The sequence below is a fragment of the Accipiter gentilis genome, chromosome 21 (genome assembly GCF_929443795.1).
Source record: "Accipiter gentilis chromosome 21, bAccGen1.1, whole genome shotgun sequence".
Lineage (NCBI taxonomy): Eukaryota > Metazoa > Chordata > Aves > Accipitriformes > Accipitridae > Astur > Astur gentilis.
Genome location: NC_064900.1, coordinates 4,795,220 through 4,814,816, shown reverse-complemented (window position 1 = coordinate 4,814,816; position 19,597 = coordinate 4,795,220). Strand labels below are relative to the sequence as shown.

The following is a 19,597-nucleotide window of genomic DNA, read 5'->3' as shown; positions in this document are numbered from 1 at the left end:
TTTGGCTGCCTGCTAAACTGAAGGGAAGCGTTGAGCATCACTGCACCTAACAAGACCTCCTCCAGACAGGTACTGCTAGGACAGAAGAGAGACCCTTGTTCCATTTTCTCTCTCAGACAATGCTCAGAAACACCTGGTCCTGGAAACCAAACATGAATTGGCTTGTGTCAGACTTGAGAGAACATATACCTGAAATGTTTATGTGACCTGTCTAAAGCTTACCCTGACTACGGTAACAGCAGGTGTTGTTCCTGTCATATGAAATATTATCACTAACCTACTTGCTTCTGAAACTCCTCCAACTTCCCAAATTTTATTATAATAAATTGTATATCTAAAACATTATACATATGGTACCCCTTTATTTCAATGGGACCACACAGTTTCCATAAGAGGAAAGTAGCACACCAGGCTCCAGAACATTTCCTAATCAAACCTACCCTATAGGTAGTTTACACAAATGTGAAGATTTAGGTTAAGCACCATGGTCACCAGTCCCAAGTAAACTGACAAGTGGGCTGTTCAAGGCATCAGAAGAGTCACTACCCTATTTATAACTTTCATGAGCCCCATACAACCACCTAACAAAAGTTGATCACATCCCTGTTTTACAGAGAGGGGAAAACAAAGTAGAGCGAGTTTCATAATTAAGCAATGAGAGAAGGAGACTAAACAAAAAAGTCCACCAGTCCTTGGCTTAGCACATAGTCCCATCTCTCAGCATTGCCTGCAAAGTGACCATTAGTCCCTGCATTTGGGTCCATATATGTTATAGTGCATTCAGGCAACCACCCATCTAGAAACAGATGAGCTATTTCTACCCTTCTGGTTCTCATAAGCCCCCCCGTGCACACCACCACTAGCATTCACCTTTTTCAGTAACTGCTTTCATACTGTTTGCTGATGAAACAGCAAGTGAATATCTCTGAGAGCTGACTTTTGCTGACTATGTCAGTCACAGATTTGGTGACTTCCAGTGCTTATACCCGAGTAGAACACAGGTCTTGGCCAAGGCATACATGCAGTGACTGCGTGGCAGCTGAAAGAAAGACGCACACTTCTACCGTAGGGAGGTGAAGGAGACCCACGGGAACTTCCTCCTCCAGTGACACTATCCTCCTGCAGCACACACTTTGAAGTCTGCCTGGCTGTAGATGTACTGGGAGGCCAGTTGGCAGCAAATGAAAAAGTCAGCATATTAATACTGGATAATAACTGGAAAAATCCACCCTACATTGTTTCCTTTTGAGTCTTTTGAGGGTGTTGCCTTGTTTGCCAGCTCCTGAGACATGCTCTTTCCAGAGGGGATAACTGTGTGCGCCCTGCTTCCCACACTTTGCTGTGGATTTAAATATGCAGGCATTGCTGCTAGGTGAGTGCCATTTGAATTGACAAACTGGGATTTCTGCTGCGCGCTTCACACTTAATGCAGCCCTGCCTAGGCTTTGAAGGCAACGGCTTGTTGCCTTGGGGTCTGAAACTAACAAAGCTGAGCAGAACAAGCCCAGGGCTCCCGTCGGATTGCTCGATCAAAGACAATATTAAACAGCACTGTTTTCATAACTACTATTCTGGGGCACTTGGATAGCAAGACAAAGAAGATGAAGTTAATTTCTGTTATCATAGCCTGGTGCAGCTGCAAGGGCCCTGGGAGAAGCCATCTTCTCTTGATGGCTTATGCAGCCCGTGCCTTTGCAGGAGCTCCCATTAAGCAAACAGGGCTTCAAAAGCTTGTCAGATGCAATCCTGTTCATCTCCTCCCCACACTGCTATCAAATGTGCCCCTGGTCTTTCCCCCAGACATCTTCTACACATCTTGTTACAGACACCAGAAAGCCTCCCTCTCCTTGACCACCTCCCTGCACCTCACAGCTCTCTGCTTCACCTTCTCTGTCACCAGCGCTGCCTATTTTGGTGCTCAAGGAGACTCAGACTAGGGAAGTCCTACACTTGGCACAGGAACGCTGTGCGAGGGGACCAGACAGAGAATGAGTCCTCCAGGTTCTGCTCTGCCACCAACCCAGCTCATCACCTTAGACAAGTACCTTAACCCTGGTTTGCACACGGTCAGATGGGATTAGCGAGGCCCGGGCTATTTTTTGAGCTGCTGAGAGATGAAGGTACGGTATGCACCATATTTTTTTATGCCCTTAGATGTGACTGGTGGTGGAAATCACTGAGCAGTGCTGCAGGGGGAAATGGAAGCTATCTCCTGATGAGGAGCTCTGCTTGGGACTTTTGAGGCAATTTTACGTCATGGTCATGGGCTGCAGATCACCTTAAGAATGGATGCTTGTCTGCAGCAGTGCTGTCCCAGGACTGCCATAGGTACCTTGGGCTCTGTTTTTTCCCTCCTCGCTGTTCATCCATAGTTGAGCATACAGATCATTTACAGAAAAGCAGGAATGTGGTAGAGCATGCTTACACCCTCAGCTTGGTTGCAGTAAGGACAAGGAGGATGAGAAAACTGGGTGACCATGAAAAACTTTGAAATGAGATTACTAAAAGGGAGGAAAGAGGTCCAGAGAGCTTTGTTTAAAGTCTCCCTCTTCACACCGCATGTTATTTCTTTGAGGCCAGTCATGTAAAGGCAAAACCCAGTGTTTATCAAATTGGGGATAGGGCATGGAAATAGTACACTGCTTGAGATAGGCAGGGTAGTCCAGGAACTCGTCTGCATCAATGGACAGAACATCCTATATTTTCATCCTCTCAAACTGGGAGCTCACCTTGGGTCTCTAACATCTAGACAGACGTTCCCAGCAACCTGGCTACTCCTGTACAAGAAGCAGTCTGTGCTAATAACTGCTATTCTGGATTTCACAAACTGGTTTCATTCAAAAGCTTGCTCTGCCCTCTACCCTCAAGTTCCCCAATTTGCTGAAAATACACTAAAATACAGAAAAGTTTTGCTGGAAAATTTCTGACTAGATCCAACATTGATGCCCACGAAATGAACAAAGATGCATCATCAGGCTCAAACAAGAGGGATAGAGTTATGTCCGGCTATATGCTGATACCTTACATATCTTCCTCATGTCAGAGTTTTGCTACCAAGTGGTCAATACAGATGTCCAACAATTTCAGAACAAAAAGTGTCCATTCTAATTGTTGAAGGCATAAAAAGAAGGAGCTGTTCTCAGTCCAGAAGAGAAGTACCCAGTCTTCCGTTTCAAAGCAAACCTTCTAGATGTAAATTGCTGCATTATTTAAGTTTATTGAACATCTAACACCAGGAAATGTGCAATTCATGAAATTTTCAGTGGAGATGTACGAATGAGACTTTCCAATACATTTTTAAAATGTGAAATTATCAAAGTTTTATGCAGCGTCGACTTTGGCCATATACAGTAGAGTTAATTGAAAGTGCAGTTCTAGCTTTAAAAGAGTTCCCATGAAAGTAGCAATGTGTGTTTTATTGTCTTAGTCATTTGCAACTCAAAGGTGCCCAAGTTTATAAATGAAAAAGTGTTTCTCCTAACTGCCAGCCTGTACTGCAAGACACTATTGAATCTGAGAATCCAGGTAGATGCTTTGCTTCTTGCACACTTATCACCAGTTCTATAGTTTCTGCAAGCTAAATAATATGCCTAGCTATCCAGATGCAACCCTTAAGTCCCAGATCAGACCCCATAAGAAATTTGCCATCACCATGGAGGGGGGAGGATCAAAGATCCTCTATTCGGAGTACCCTTGACAGAAGGAGCAAACCAGACAGGAACAAACTGCATTTCATAGTGCCCTCACTCAGGAGGGCAGAACAGTCTTTGATCAAGACACATGCATTACGACTCATTCACCTTTTTCTTCCCCTCACAGAAATGTACCAGTTCAGAATTTTTTTAGCCTCAAGTTGGAATAGGTACCGTAGAGGACAACTAAATCAAATGACACATCTTTAACCTCCTAGAGAGAAACAGTGTAAATCCAGCCTGAAGCCTCTGCTCCCTGAAATTGCATTAGGGACTCCACATCAGGTCTACCCAAAACAGACAAATAGCCCTTACCACCAATTTTATTTTTTTTTCCCAATTCCTTATTTTTCCACACAAAACCCTCCCCAAAAGCAAAAAAAAAAAAAAACCATCAAGAGGTATTAAGCAACCTTCTACCCCACAACAACAAATAAGGCCACAGACCAGAATGTTAACTCCAAAGCAGAATTCATGGTTTCTAACAAACATTTGGTCATACCTTCTTGGTATGACCCTGGTGCAGGAGGTAGACATCATAAAAGCTGTTGGGCTGCTCTGCCTTGCTACAAGCACAGCTTTGGTCCCCTGTTTTGGTCATAAAGCTGCAGCAGCAGGAAACAAGCTGGGATATTTGGTTGAAGTTTGATGCAGGGGCATGAAAGAAAAGACCCATGCCTACCCCTTCCTTGAAGCTCCAGTGAGTCAACATCAGGAGCAAAAAGGAATTTGCCACACTGACTGGAGGCTGCAGGGCAGACACCACACTGCACCTTTTACAAATGCAACAGAGCTGCCGGCCTCCAAATCTGCCAAGGGCAATACACAGGGATTTGGTCAGGAATTTGGAGCTCTCTGTTTTACGGCCACAGCACCATCCCCACTATCGCCTGCTGAAATACCTGCAAGGACCGTGGCCTGCTGCTGCCACCTCTGCTCACAGAGCCAACAAGCACTGCCCAGCCATCCGCTGCGACAAGCGGGGCTTTCCCACAGCCTGCCCCTCAGCACAGCAAGGCAAAGCACAGAGACACGGAGCTCGTGTGCCTTTGGCAGCATGAGCTTTTTTTCCTCTCTGTGTCTGTGTGGCAGGTGCAGACCTTTTTGCTCACCTCCTATCTAGCAATTAATGCAAGCCCCACACTGAATGCTGGAAGTCACAGAGCTCTAACTCTAACATGTATGGTCGCTAAAAATTGACTTGGAGGGCAAAAGATGAGATCTTTTCAAAGCAGATCAGATCCCAGGGATACCCAGATTCCAGATACTGCTTTATTTTGGAGCAGAAATATAGACCTGGATGTCTTATACTGCACTGGCTTGGAATCAGTCTCCACTTCTTTCAGAAAGGCCATCCTAGCCATGAGAAATCCTTCCTTGTACCAGTTTTAACTAAACATCCACATTTTCCCAAGTTGTTTCTGGTTTAATGTATTTGCATGATCATTTTTACAGCACTAACTCAGACTACTAACAAAAGTAGTTACTGAATAGTGTCAATCCACTTCTGTCATTTTGTTCAAACATGTGACTAAAAGTAAACCAAAAAGAATTTAAATTCTTGTTTGAGAAGAGCCTCCCTTCCTATGAAGATTGGTACTAAATAGTGCTGCTGTTAGATATCTAGATCAGCAATTTTAGAGAATGGATCCCTAGGTTATTTTAGATTTTGGCTTTGAAATGCTTAGATTTTTCTTCAAAAATTCAGCACATAGCAATGCAACCACGAATTCACCACCAACCGCCCTCTTCCTCATAGGATTCTGGGTCTCTCTTTTCCTTTCAGAGTTATAGTTCATGCAACCCACAGAGCAACCCCACAGCTCTATCCTGTACAACCAGTTGCAGGAATCTGTTTCAAGGCTTCCTGCTGCTATGTCTTTGCACCAATATCTAAAGGAGGCGGCAGCATCGTGCTCTGACTCAACAGCTGGGTGCAAGGCAACAAATGTTCTGCCGGGGTTAGAATGAGATTAGCAAAATCCCACGGAACAATGATTAAAAGGTGCTGTAACGAATCCATTTGCTGCATGCAACAAACACAATTACTAGACAAATTATCTCTCTCTCACCCCACTCCTCTCTCTGCAGCGAGCCAGGACTGAGAACCCTCATCCTTCAGGCTCCAGACATATAGTCCAACTTTTTAAGCGATACTGCCTTTGATTTATGGTCGCAGCAGTAGCTTTCTATCTTCCTCCATGAGTTATGCCACTAGAGGGCACACAGATTGCCTAAATAATACTTAGAAAACAGTAGGTCCACTGGTCTTTGGGCCTGATTTTAGGTTCTCCATCTTCATGAGCATGTATCCTACAATCCAACAGCAACTCATCTCTGCCAGTACAGATTCTCACCTTTGGAGTCTCCAATCTTCTCCCTCTTTTCATCCTTTACTGAATTTCTCACATGTCCCGGTTTCCCTGTTCTGGCACAAATGCAGCCAACTAACTACCTAAAGCAAAAGGGGGATTTTGTATTCTTTCCAGGACTTACATATTTCCTGAAGAGTAGATTATAACATGAAAAATCAGTAAGTTCGGTGCATACAACTCGAGCCTCCAATGTTCCGTGTCTCTGGTTCAGAGCCAGAGCCAACTGTACTCCCATTGCACCAAATCTGAGCTAACGAGCTCTCCCACTCTGCTAGGGAGCTTGAAGTAAAGGTGTCATTACCAACAGCCACCTTGCACATACCAAGGCTAGTCATAAATCCAAGCTAAGAAGCATCAATTTCCAACCAGAGTCAGTTGTCTCTACACCTTGTTCCCTGGCACTGCTGGGCTGGGCAGCTGAGACTCTCAAACTGGCCCTGCATAGACTGGGAAAGATCCAGCAACACTTACCGGTCTGGATTGTATGCAATGCAAAGTAATACTGCTTGCTTGCTGCCCAGGAAACAGATTGCAATTTGCATAGTCCTGTACCTGAGCTAATAAACTATGATGAACTCTCTCTGGGTCTGCATCCACAGCACAAAAAATTTTCAGTCTGGATAATCCCCATTATGTATCCTGGCTCGTTCGCTCAAGCCACGACACCTTTTACCTCTGGAAGTCCATGGTGCCAGCCAGCACAGAAACCACCACAAAACTTGCTGTCAATTCAGTCTGTTCTCTTCCCAAAAAAGTGTTAAAGTCAGCAGCCAACACCACACATTAAGCTTTCAGTATTCAGCTCCTCTTGGAAGAGAGATAAGAGCAAATCAGCTGGCTGACTCCCACCCGCCACTGATCAACTTGGTCATCTCCTATCATCTCCTACCATCTTGTTCTACCTCTACCTTGCTCATAGGCCCACCTCTCTCCAGTTCACAGATGGCCCTGGGAGGGCTCAGCTCTTGCGACATGCCAGGAATGCTACAAGCTCAACCACATCAGCTTCTGAGCCTGAAGGGCCTAGTCCACTCTTTGGTTACCATTTTGAAAATATGCAAGATAAAGAGCAGAGGAAATATAGGTATCATATGTATCATACTTGGCAATGGGAAGCCTAGCACAGCTTATAGGACAAAGTTACAGATATTGGGATTTTGTCTTATTGGTTGTCCAGCAGGCTGCCTTTGCCCACCTATCGGGCAAATCTGAACGAACACTGCACTAAAGGAAAGAGGAAAAAAAACTCTTTGAGTTAAGTAGTTGATAACCAGGATTTAATTTGTTAATATAGCAGAAGACTTCCTCGTGAGTCTGTCTTGCACCAGTATCTGCGTCACAGCAGAAATAATACAAGGCAAGAAAGAAAAATGCTTTAAAGAATATGGTTCTTTGTCAGACTGGAAGTATTAGCTGTGATTCAGAAATTAATGACAGCATAAAAATCTATTAAGGCATCTAGACTGTCTCTCAAGGGACCTTTTCAAGCTTGTAGTGCATGGATTATTCTCTAGGGCTCTGCCCAGCCAAACTTCAGATATCCCAAATGACAGCAATTCCACCACAATTCTTAACAAAGCTATTTCACCACCTAATCTCTTTCTTCCATTAAGTATTTTTCTCTCCTGCCAATTTTTTTCTCTTCCCTCCTCCAAATTTTCTACCATGAAAGACACTTCTAGTTCTCAGTCCACACTAGGCAATTCTTCACGCCTTCCCAGTATGCCTAGATCATTAGCATAGCTCCTCTTTAGTCATTTAGCCAAAACAGCTATATATTTAGCTCTCACAAGCATTCCTCATAAGTCAGTCCCTCCAGCCCCTTAATCATTCTCCTTGCAATCCTCTGAATTCCCTCTAATTTTGTTTACATCTTTCTGGAATTGAAGTGCCCGGAACCAAGCACTGTAAACAACAACAGCTCGTTATCTGGCTAGACTGTAATTCCGGTGATCACAGCACAGGCCCTGCACATGCCATGCACACACAGACACATGCACATGCTTATCCTCTGGTTCAGACACGGCATCACTATGGGATACGAGTCCCGCACGATGGACTTTCCCTCCTCCCCAGTGACATCAGCTGGACCTCTTTCAAGGAAATCTGGTTCCAAACAAAAGCAGGGGTAGATCTTCCGTAGAGTCTTTACAACTCTTGTTTAAATGAGTCTTCTTGTGAATTTGCCCCACTGTTTTCTCCAGTTCTACAATTCCCAGTCTGTCCAGGAATGGTCACAAGCCAAACTGAACAAACATTCCCATTATCCAACAAACGCAATCCACAACAAAACCTAAAACAGTTCCACATGATGCACACTCCTCAGGTTCTAGTCCCATCAAGCAGTGGCAGATCCCACCAAAAAAAAGGCTGCTTTTCCTTTTGAGCCACTGAGGCAAAAGCATGGCAACAGTGGTTTCCCTGAGCATCTTCCCTCAGGGAAACTGCATCTAACCCTTGGTTGAGAGGGCCAGCACTTTGCTGGCTGTATTGAAAACCCTTTCCCAAAGAGGCATTAGCAGGAGAAGGTCAGATCTAACACCTCAGGGAATTAAATGGGATGATATATCCCTGCAGATGCTCTTTCAGCTGTCTGCAAACTCAAGACAGACACCAGCTACTGGTGGCACTCAGGTTATATTTTAAAGTTTTTCATCACACCTATAAAGGCCACAATTTTCAGAACTTTTTTGTTTTAGATGATAGTTGAGACTTTGATGTAATCTTATGACAGAAGATAACACATCACAGAAAAGCCTTTAAGCACTTGTGCCTTAATCTGTTCTTGAAACTCCCGTTGGAATTTTTCCAAAAAAACCACCTTTTTTTTTTTCTTATTAGAAAAATTCAGTGAGGCAGAAACATTCTGCAAAACTTTTTGGTCTGCTTTAACAAACTTCTGGCAAACTTCAGGCAGGGTTCAGTAAGAAACCCATGAAGGTTCCTGCCAGCTCCCAGGACATCTGTGTGGTAGCCAAGGCACCAAGGAAAGGTGGCAGCTCCACAAGAAATGTTCTTCTAGATCAAGGTCCTCCTAAGCCTCCCGGTGTAATAATTTCCAAGCCTTTTCTCACATAGCATCCCCAGGTCTGCATGAACCTCAAAGCTGGCACTGTAAGGATCCCTGCTATGCAGCAAAGAAAGCAGGGGCTTGAAGTGTCCTGTCACCCCTGGACCTTTCACACCGCCATTCCTCCTGCACAGCAGCTCAAGCAATGCTTCAGCATCAAGGACAGCCTGGGATGCCTGGCTTTGCTTTTTGTGGTTGGTTGGGTTGTTTGGGGAAGCAGGATGAGGGAGAGAAAGAGACCAGAAACTCTTCAGGTTGACCAAGGGATGAGCAAAGCCTACAAGCAGGGGTCTTGTGAGGTCCCTTGAAGCCTGAAGAAAAGCCCACTGCTACAAAGCTTTACATCAGGACGGACAGAACAAGGCCAGCCAGAATGGCCTTTTCTCCCATTCTTCTCTGCACACAGCAGACCAGAAGAGAAGGAAGACTCTGTACTGCTGACCTTAGCTCTAGGTCCCTCTGGGGCAATGCCACAGCTCATTTACCTCATGCTGCAGCCTGACTTCTTTTTTTTTTTTTTTTTATTAGCAGTCCAATCTGTTGCAGCTCTGTGGCTGCTGGGTAGTACATAAACCAGTCACCAGTAGGCACCAAGGATGCATGGAAATGAAGGAGAGGTTCTGTACCCTCACTTGAGCTCTCGCCATTTCCTACCTTCCCTCTCTTAGCAGGCCTAGACTACAGGCAGTTCTTCCACCACTTTAGCTAGTATGATTAACATCTTTTTTTCTTTGAATCACTGAGAAATTACTGTCAGTAAAAGCCCTAACTCTGATACAGCACAAAGACCCTTCCAGACAAATAGTTTCCTTCCCTCTACAGAAGATCCAGAAGTGCAGAACATCTCACAGGGGCATGCCTGCAGTCAGGTCTATCCTGCTTTTACTCAGCTACCTGAACCCAAGACTTGACAAGACACAGCTATGCTAGAAAGAATCTGTGCTGTTGAGGTAAACCAGCAAGGCTGTGTCAGTGCATGTACAGCCAAAGCACAGACTTGCTGGTTTAGCGGTTCAGGTTGCATCCAGTCCAGAAATCCTTTGCTCATACAGTACACAATAGCATAGCTATGCAAGAAAGGTTGGCTCAGTCAGGTTGTACTATTTTTGAATATGTTGGTCTAATTAAAACAGTGCTGCTTGTGCGTGTAAGAAAGCTTCCTTTTATCCTTCTTCTATTCCCAGAAACTCTCCCATGAAAGTGAAAGAGTCAAACATGTCCTTTTCACTCTCTACACTGTATTTCATGCCCAGGTGACTGAAGCGTGACCAAGTTGCCACCTTACACTGAGGCTATCACAGAAATATGAGGAGGGGTAGCCAAGCCACAGTAACAATTCTGTTTCACTGCAACAATCGCTTGCCATGTCAAGATAGGATGCAAATCTGCTATGAATAATGGTCACTCCAAAAGCATACATAGCCACACAGATATTCGTATCAGTAATCATGCTGCATTCACCTACTGAACTAACACTTCATAGCGTCTCCCTTGCATAAAACACAACTCTGAACAAGATTTGTTGACGTGGCACAAGCATCTTTACCACATCACTTTGGCATCTTCTGTCACCTGCACGAGTCTATACATCCACCATCATCTTCTGTTTCATACGTGCATCTTCCCAAAAGCCAAAGAAGAGATATTCAAAGACCCCTGGTCTTACCTTCATGCACAGATCATGCATACAGGCATAAATAGAACTGGATGTTGTGAAATTAGCGATCCCATTGTACAACAATGTAGCTTTACGAGGCAAAGAGTGGATAGATACTCATACAAGCAGAGATACCCACAATGACAAGTCTAAATGCATTTACACATCAAAAAACCCACAGATGCCCCTTGAAATAACCCCTCCTTCTTGCAGGCAAACCCTCACCTGCAAATCAGACACTTTGTCAGACACTCAAGCGTATACCCACACGGTGAGCTTCACTGACACCCACGTAAGTGGAAGTGAGGTAACACAGTGCACTGGCTGCAAGGCTCAAAGTGAGAAAGACCCTTGCTCTCATTCTTGATGTAGCTTTGGGTCAACTCCTGAGGGCCAAGCACAGCCAGACTCCATGCAGGTGCAGCAGCCAGAGGGCATGCAGAAGAATATTAATAGTTATTGTCCTAGCAGGTTGTAAGGATTAATTGGTTCCAGCCTGCAACTCACCATCAATGTAAGTGCTAAGGGGCAGAGGGGAGGGAGATGTGATTACACAGTTACATTGCATACTCATATCCCAGTGGCTGCGTGCTGATATGCTATTGATTTCCTGGTTGGAAAGCTCCACAGCCTCCCATTTGTCTCCTTACTTGCTCCCTCCCTCATCCCGCTGCTCATGACCTGCCTGCCATGTGTTCCCCCTCCCAATACCAAGAATACATCACCAGAAAAAGGAGAGGGCCTTTTTGTGGGAGAGTTCTGCCAAACCTGAAAGAAATGAAGAACCTGCATCCATGAGGTCGCACAGAGGCAGACCCTAGGGAAGGTAGCAGGTTTCAAGAACAAGCCATCTTTAGAGGAGTTTCTTTCAGATGCTTTATATAACATAGGAACCACAAAAGCCCAGACTGTGATCCTGCAGGTCTGTTTATACTCACTTTTGCTTTAAGCCAAAACCCTTCCTCTGAAACCTACCTACAGATGCTACCTTTTTTTAAAAAGCAAACAAACCAACCCACCCCCCAGAAAAACACAACACACCAGCCTGCCTTAATTCAATATGTATATCCTTATATTGCCCCTAAAACCATCTCCTCCCAGAGATGTCATCCAACAAAGTCTGGTACCTCTATAGCTGATAACCATAGCAAAATCCTATTCTATGCTTGTGGGTGACCAATAAAGAGGTCTAGTGTAAAGGGCCCTTTTCTCTCAGCGTGTAGTCACGCAGAATTTTTTCCATGAACTTTAAGACAGAAGACATGACCAGGAAGACACCTCCCTTTGAGGCCCTGCAAGCCTTCACCACAGAGAATACTCCTTTGGCTCAGAGAAATTAGAGTAGCAGCCCCTGCAGTGCTATTCCCTCTCCTTCCACGCCAGTGAGTGCGGCAATATTGTCCCACTGGCAGGCAACCTGCTGGAGGGAGCTCACAGGGAAATGCCTCGGCTTCCATGATATCCAGCATCAGGCAAAGCACCACAGTGCAATGGCATCGCACGAAGTCAAGCCTAGATTTCTGGTTTTTTCCTGCCCATTTCTGCAAGAATCACAAATACTGAACATTTCTTCTTGCTTTCCATGCTGCCTGCAGGGATCTCTGCCCTTCCCTCACACCAGGAGAGGGCTGTGTCTCACATGCTCACCCACACATGCCCTTACCTACTGCTTCTCAGAGTGGGACAAGATGGTCTGTGCTTGATATTTTTGATTTTATCCCAGATAAAATGACAGCAGGAAGAGCACATCAGCTGCCAAAGCCATTGCTCACTGAGTCTGAACAGCACATAAAACTATGTCACACACTTCTTTAAGGAAAAGGGGACACTGAAGAGGCAAAGATTCATGCTTCCTACAGGGACTGCGGACAGCAAAACTCTGCATCCTCCCAGCAGCACCCTGCACGTAAAGGGAGAAAATCTTTGGCAAAGCACATGCCCACATATTCAAAGGCACACATGGAAGATTTTCCCTAGACTCTTCCAGGATGCCTTTGTCTGGTATCACTATGAATTTCACTGAGATTATTCTGTCCTTTAACAACCTCTGTCAGCCAATGACCTCAGCTGATCCTCTTCCACCCATCAGGTGAGAACCCATGAGGTATTCAGATCTGCCCAGAAAAGGCGGCTTCCCTTACATTCACTCTCAATCACCTTTTGCCACGTGTTTTCACTTTACAGCATACAGGTCAGTAAGCAGTGCTACAGCTCCTGGTCGCCAGCACTGCCGCACCAGGTAACTGCACAGAACACCCAGCTGCTACATCACATTTGGACCCACGAATTAACATCCCTGCTTTAACCCATTCCTAAGCAAATCACTCTTGCACAGGGTAAATCTGTTGAGGGAAGGGGACAGACCCCACCAGCAAGGCAAGGGCCTTGGCATACCCAAAAGTTTAGAGGAGGCACAGCCAGCACACAGTAAGGATGTGAACTTTTAAAGCATTGGCTCTGCCATCAGCCTAGGTTGACAGCAGCCATATTCCTCACTCTGATGGAAGGAGCTCTATTGCTTGCAGGGGAAAAAGGAGGTGGAAAGAGTAACTCTTAAAGAACTCTTCTCTTCCTCAGAACCACTAGGGTACACATGGGTGCTCACAGCCTGGAAAGGAGCACCCACAAACATAGGGACTAGGGTACTGGTTACAAGACCAGTAAAAATCTTCTGTGAGAGATCTCCGAGACTAAGAGATGAAGCAAATTTCTACTTATCATAATAAAGCCCTCTGAGTCGGTAGCCAAGTGCTGAGATTTATAGCAGCTAGGGGAAATGGATCCTTACTGGTGTGGTAATTATTGACTCAAATGGTCTGCAATCACTGGGATAGGACTAGAAGAAACACTTGGGATATTTTTTTAATGCTCCCTATTTGCAGATAAAAAGCCTTCTCTGCCTCTTCCCTGTCTTAAGCCTACAAGAGAAGTGTTTTGTTTTAGGTATTGAACCTCTTCATCATTTAAGGGAATGCAAGGCAGCTGAGTGAGTTGTTACCTCATCAATACAGTCCAGCCTGTGAGAGCTTCCCCTGCCTTATTTGACAGAGAGTTGAAAACAGATAGGAAGAAAAGTATATTCAGGAGAGCAGGAAGTCTTTTTTTTCTCCAGTCGGCAATATCTAAATGTTATCCAACTGCATCACAATCACCCCACGCTGTTACCCATACACCACCACAATGTCACCACTCGCACACACATACATTCCTGCTCCTCCCTCTGTTCTCCCCATCCATTACACATTATCAGCACAGAAACACTTGGGTACACGCTTCCATCCATATAGATTGCACAAGCCTCACGCATTAACAAACACATCATTTTTCACACCCGCATTGCCCAGTAATGTTATAAAACACGAGACTTTACAGATAACATTTGTACTGCCTATCAACCTAAAGCATTCTGCTCCACTTACCCAAATGCTTCTGTGATTTCTTTCATGAGACTCATTCCCCATTTATGAACATCCTTGAGCAGCTCAAAAAATACATCATAAATAAATGCTGCCAGTACTACGCAGACCAGTTCTGCATGTCCTTTCCTAAAACACCTAGTTCACTGAATTGGCTCTGGAGGTATCTTAATTTCTTTATTTCTTTTTTTTTTTTTTTTTTAAAGCACAAAAACTCCTGCGATTAACCAATGAGGTGGGGCTGTAGGGGAGGTTCGTTAAAACGAGCTGGGATTCTTTAGCAAATTGCTGATTTGAAACACCTGTTATTTTTCAAGGGAGTTTGTTTAGAAGAATTTTCAATGTAAAGCAATGCTGAAGAAAACGTTGTATAATTTGTCAAGGTATTCATTTTTTAAATAAAATGCTTGGGGAGAAATCAAAATTACTCTTCATATTGACAGCTAAGTTAGAGTAACAGTAGGTAAAAGTGAAAACATCAACACAAAATTCTTCTAAATGATCAAAAAGCAATTTTTGATAGACCCAAATCATTTGCTTCTCCTCCTGATCCCCATGCACCTTGGTTTTTGACTTGGGGGGAAAAAAAAAGGAAAAGAAAAATTCAGCTTTTGAGTCCAATTCAAGAATCTGATCTTTATCAGAAGCTATGAGGCACGCCATGCTAAGAGACGAATCCATTCGAGGGAAAAGCTGCAGCATGCCACTAGAAAATCCCACCCACCAGCGGCGCTGGGGTGTGTAGGTACTTTTATTCCTCCAGCCCCCCCAGGACAGAAAGGCCAGTGCACCATGCAGAGGAACAGACAGCCTGCCTCCGAGCCACCCGCCTCCAAACCAGGACTGGAGGCGCAGCAGCAGGGAAATGCAAGAATCCTGAAGCACGGAATTAAGGAAATCTAGTGATTAGAAAAAGAAATAAAATAAAATAAAATCCTCTGTGCAGGACTCAGAGCCTCTAACCTAGGGGAGAAGGAGCAAAGCCTGTCTCTGTGCCAAAGCCCAGGCAGGCGGGGGACAGGCAACCCATTACATATCCCCTGGCAGAGGCACTGGAGGAGGCAGCCTGTGGTGGCCACTTGGCACGGTGGAGCCCATAGGTCTCCTGCCAGCTTCAGCTGCGCTTCCTCCCCTGCACCCCCATCGCCTGCTATTCAGCCTCAGTTCGGCCCTGCCCAGTGGTGCCGGCATCGCTCCCCTTCACCCCAACCTTTGGTGGCTTTGGGGGAACAGAAAAATATGAGGAGCTGCTTTTGCGTTCCCCGGTACACCCCCAAGCGGGCAGCGAGAAAAAGGGGGAGAGAAGGCACAGACAAGTTTTGGATAGCTCGCAGAGGCGCGGGCTCGGCTGGCTGGCTCTGGAGGGATGCGCTCAGAAGCAGTCCGGCGGGGGTCACTGCCTCTCAGAGCCACGACTGCAGTTTCCTAGAGTAAGAGCTCCCCAGAGTTGTGCTCAGCAGGGTTACAGAAGTGTTCAAGGCTTGTTACCACAGCTTTCAGTGAATAACAATTAATGTTAAATAAGTGTTTTGGTTTGGGGTTTGGTTTGGGTTTTGGGTTTTTTAAGGGCACAATACTTTCCCACCCCTTTTTAACTCCTTCAGATATCTTTGGGCTTGCTTGTGAGGTGCCTTTCTCCTTCCGTGCAGTCCCAATATTCCAGCTTCCCCATCCTCGCACCCTCCAGATCAGAGAAAGGAAATTACCGCTGGCTATGAAACTAGATCGAGCAGTGGTCTGGGTCTGGTTTATATCATGTCTGAAGTTTGGGAGCAGTAGAAAAAGCAGCTCCAGGTTTGCAAACCGCCCCCATCCCATCCCATCCCATCCCATCCCATCCCATAACCCAGGGAGGGCAACTGTGTTGCCTCTGCCTTCTCAGAGGGTACCCAGTAAGACAGCCCTCAAAGGACCTTCCCTGATGCCTTCAAATTCCGAATAGATGTGGCTGATAAAACGAGCAATAGTAACTCACTAAATAGAAGGTAAAAGCCTGTAAATGCCTGTAGTCTGGCATAAGCTACAGCTATAAGAAAGGACTGAAACAGCTCCTGGTTGTGCTAGTATCGGGATGCTCTGGTCGCAACTTGGGGAAGGCTTGTGACTTAGAAACACTGCATGGAGCAAGCGCCATCGACGACAGGCTAGGAAACATGCATCAGAGAGAAAGGCAATGTTTGGAGTCTGTGATTTGCCAGTGTCCATCTTCCTTGACAGGTCTGTGCCTACTCCTCCAGAGCAGAGGGAAGTTCACATCAAGCTATGCAACTTCATTGCTGACATTAGCTAATTATGTTACACAAGTACTGGTTCTCCTCTTGCCCCCCCATACATCCTGTGTGCTGGAAAAAATCCTCCTGCCCTGTCAGAAATAGCCACTTCACAGCGAGGAAATCAGCTGGAAGGTGCTGGTGCTGGATTCACAATCCAGAGTTCAGAGAATGCAAGTTAGAGAAAATATGTGACAGTGAAAAGCATGTGTATGCAACCCAGTAACATAAGAAGTGAGACTGTATGAAAAGGAGCGCTCAGTAAATGTGAGAAGGTAAAAAAAATGAGGCATTTCATAGTGAGTGCTTGCAGTAGAGCCAGGTAAGTGTGAGGCTGCATCAGAGAGCATGTGTGTGTCAGGGAGCATGCCTGTATGGGAATTTGCTTAGTAGCTGCAAAATAGAAGAGGACAGTGCATGCAAGACTGTGTATAAAAGTAGGAGCTAAGGGGAACTGAGGATGCTGTGACTGGGCATATGTCCATGCACGGCACTCATGCACTAGTATGCACAAGAGTGAGAGAAAAGCGCTCTGTCTATGGTGAAGACAGTCAGAGCAAGATACCCTCTAAGGGTGCAGCTCACTGCAAATGCAAGACCGTGAGGCACAGAGTAGACCAGACAGAGTACATATATGTTCTTTATTTATATATTCACCTATATGTGTGTATATGTGTGCACGCATGCAGGCTTACAAGGCTGGTGCAGCAGGATAGGCAAGGGAGTTTTATATGCAAGCAACCACGAACACTAGTGTGCAGGATGGAGAGCGAGCGCAAGGAAAGGCTTGAAGGAGGTGGGGGGAGAGTGGAAGAGAGAATGTGAGCGCGAGAGAGGCAGACTGGCACTCCAGGAATTGCATGTGCTAGGGAGCTAGAACTGTATGTGCCAGAGTGAGTTTCTTCATCTTCCCTGCTCTATTCATGAGTGTGTATATATATGTGTGTGTGTGTGTATGTGTGCGTGTGTGAAGGACCACTGGTGTATATAAGTGAGTGTGGATCATGTACAAGCTGCGATTTGGAGGGCTATGATTATATGTGCATGTGCGACATGTATTTATACATACAGCATGGGATGCATTAACCCTTAACTCCTGTTTACAGAAAGCATCTCAAAACCAGCTAGCATGCCTGTCATCACTTCAAACTAAATTCCATACTCACACTTGGCTCTTAAAGCAAGCAACCCAGCTGGCAATTCTCCACTGAACAAAATCCCATACCCAACAAATTTTCTTCTCCTGTCTTTCCTCCATCACTCCCTCTTTTTTTTTTTTCCCTGGTGGAGGGGAAGGACATAGTGTTTTCGCAGGCAGACCAGAGGCACAGAGGTTCCTCTAACCTCCCCCTCTCTGGGCAAAACCAAAATAAAAATAAAAAGGAAAAAAAAAAAAAGAAAAAAAAAAGAAACTTAACACTGATCTCCTCAGGAAGGTGAAGAATCCAGGAGCATCAGTACTTCTGACCCAAAGTGCTGAGAAACAGTGGCTGTGGATGGAGGGGATACCCACCTTCACCCACCCCTCTTTTCCTTTGCAAATCTTACTGTGCCCCCCCTCAAACTCCCCCTCTGCAAAAGCATAAATACAGCAGCAAAGTGAGTCACATGCAGTGCCCTCTAACCATAGGATTCACCAGCAGCGATCTCTCCTTGGCTTATTTCCTGAGGCAGGGGGGGGAAGGTTTGGAGGGGAAGAGGGGGGGAGAGGAAGCTCCAGCTTCCAGCTCCATGTTTCAGGCCATCCTCAGTCCATCAGCCTCAATTCAAGCAGAAGGGTTTGAGGAGGTTGCAAGAAAGAACTCATCACATACCTTGCAAGGAGAAGAGGGACAGGAAGAATCCCAGCACCCAGATACTGTGCAGCCAGTAGGTCCTCATGCTTCTCTCTCACTCGCTCCGCTTCCTCTGCCTTTTTCTCCGTCTCTTCGCTTCTCTCTCTCTCTCAATTTATCTTCCCCCCCCCCCCCCCCTTCTCTCCTCTCAAAAGAAAATGGGATTTGTGTCTCCCTTCAGTCCCCCTGGGCTCTGCTTTACCAGCTCTGACAATCCAGTCGCAGCAAAAGCTGACCTACGGTGGCCAGATTCCCAAATAACCTCGCACTCTCCCCTTCAAGTGCTGGAGAAAGGGGGGGCCAGGTTAGATGCTTGCCGTAGCCTGCGCTGGCTGTAAACACAGAGAATCTCTCTGTCTCTCTCCTGCAGCTCCAACTAAATGCGACTGTACTTAAACAAGCAATGCCTTATAGGACAGCGCTCAGAGCAGAAAAGATCCCACCTCTGCCACCTAGTGTTGCAAGCTAGCTCATTTATTTTATTTTTATATATATAAATATATATATGTTATGCTATAGAAATATGGTTCTCTCATTCCTCTGCAAATGTATCTCTTGGATCACAGGTCTATGAGCCACGCTGGGCCCAGGAGTCCCTAAGGCTCCAGCTCCAGCTGACATGGGGAGGTTATTCAGCAAAGGAATATTCCTCATTGCCACAACAAGAAACGCAGCGGGGCAGGTTTGATTCCTCAGCAGAGTTCTGCTTGACAAATTCTGAAGCAAAGGTCTCTCTGATGCTGGTGTCACTGCTGGGCAGTACACAGGGACCAGAGGGAGATTCAGACGCACTGATTGTAATTACAGAGCTGCCAAGGACTCCAGGAAAAATAGCAAGCATCAGGCTGCATTAATCTTTGCTGGATCTCCCGTGACTTCCGTGCAATTTCAGAGGGACCAGAAGGAATCCTTGTGTGAAGGAAATCCAGCCTGCAAAGCCACCATTTGCCCACAGAAGGCTTCTTCTGCTACTCCTCTCCTTTCAAATACAGTTCCTCCTACCGTACATAGCACGAACTTTTTTCCCAAGGAGTAATTAGCTCCTGTAGCTCTATTGCCCCCTAAAATCATTGCCTCTGATGAAAGGAACAGCAGCAATGAAGTACTACTTAACATTCACACAGGGATTTCATCAGTACCTCTCCAGGCATTTCACAAAAGGGTGTCCTTTTGCACCTGGGGACATGGACGCAGTGCGACTGCGCAACTTTTGAAAGGCCAGTCCCTGGGATGCAGTGTGACGGCTCAGGTGGGCTGCCTACCCAGTGCCGTGGCCCCTCTT

General features: G+C 45.6%; 1 protein-coding gene across 1 annotated transcript in view; it reads right to left on the bottom strand.

Annotated features, from left to right (window-relative positions):
- The window catches only part of LSAMP (limbic system associated membrane protein), a 1,007,497-nt gene extending 988,820 nt beyond the window's left edge, over positions 1-18,677 (bottom strand). The window contains exon 1 of the mRNA XM_049824646.1: positions 18,295-18,677. Within this exon, the coding sequence (XP_049680603.1) occupies positions 18,295-18,361 (67 nt within the window). The 5' untranslated portion in view covers positions 18,362-18,677. The remainder of the gene's footprint in view (positions 1-18,294) is intronic.
- Between the last annotated feature and the right edge of the window lie 920 nt (positions 18,678-19,597).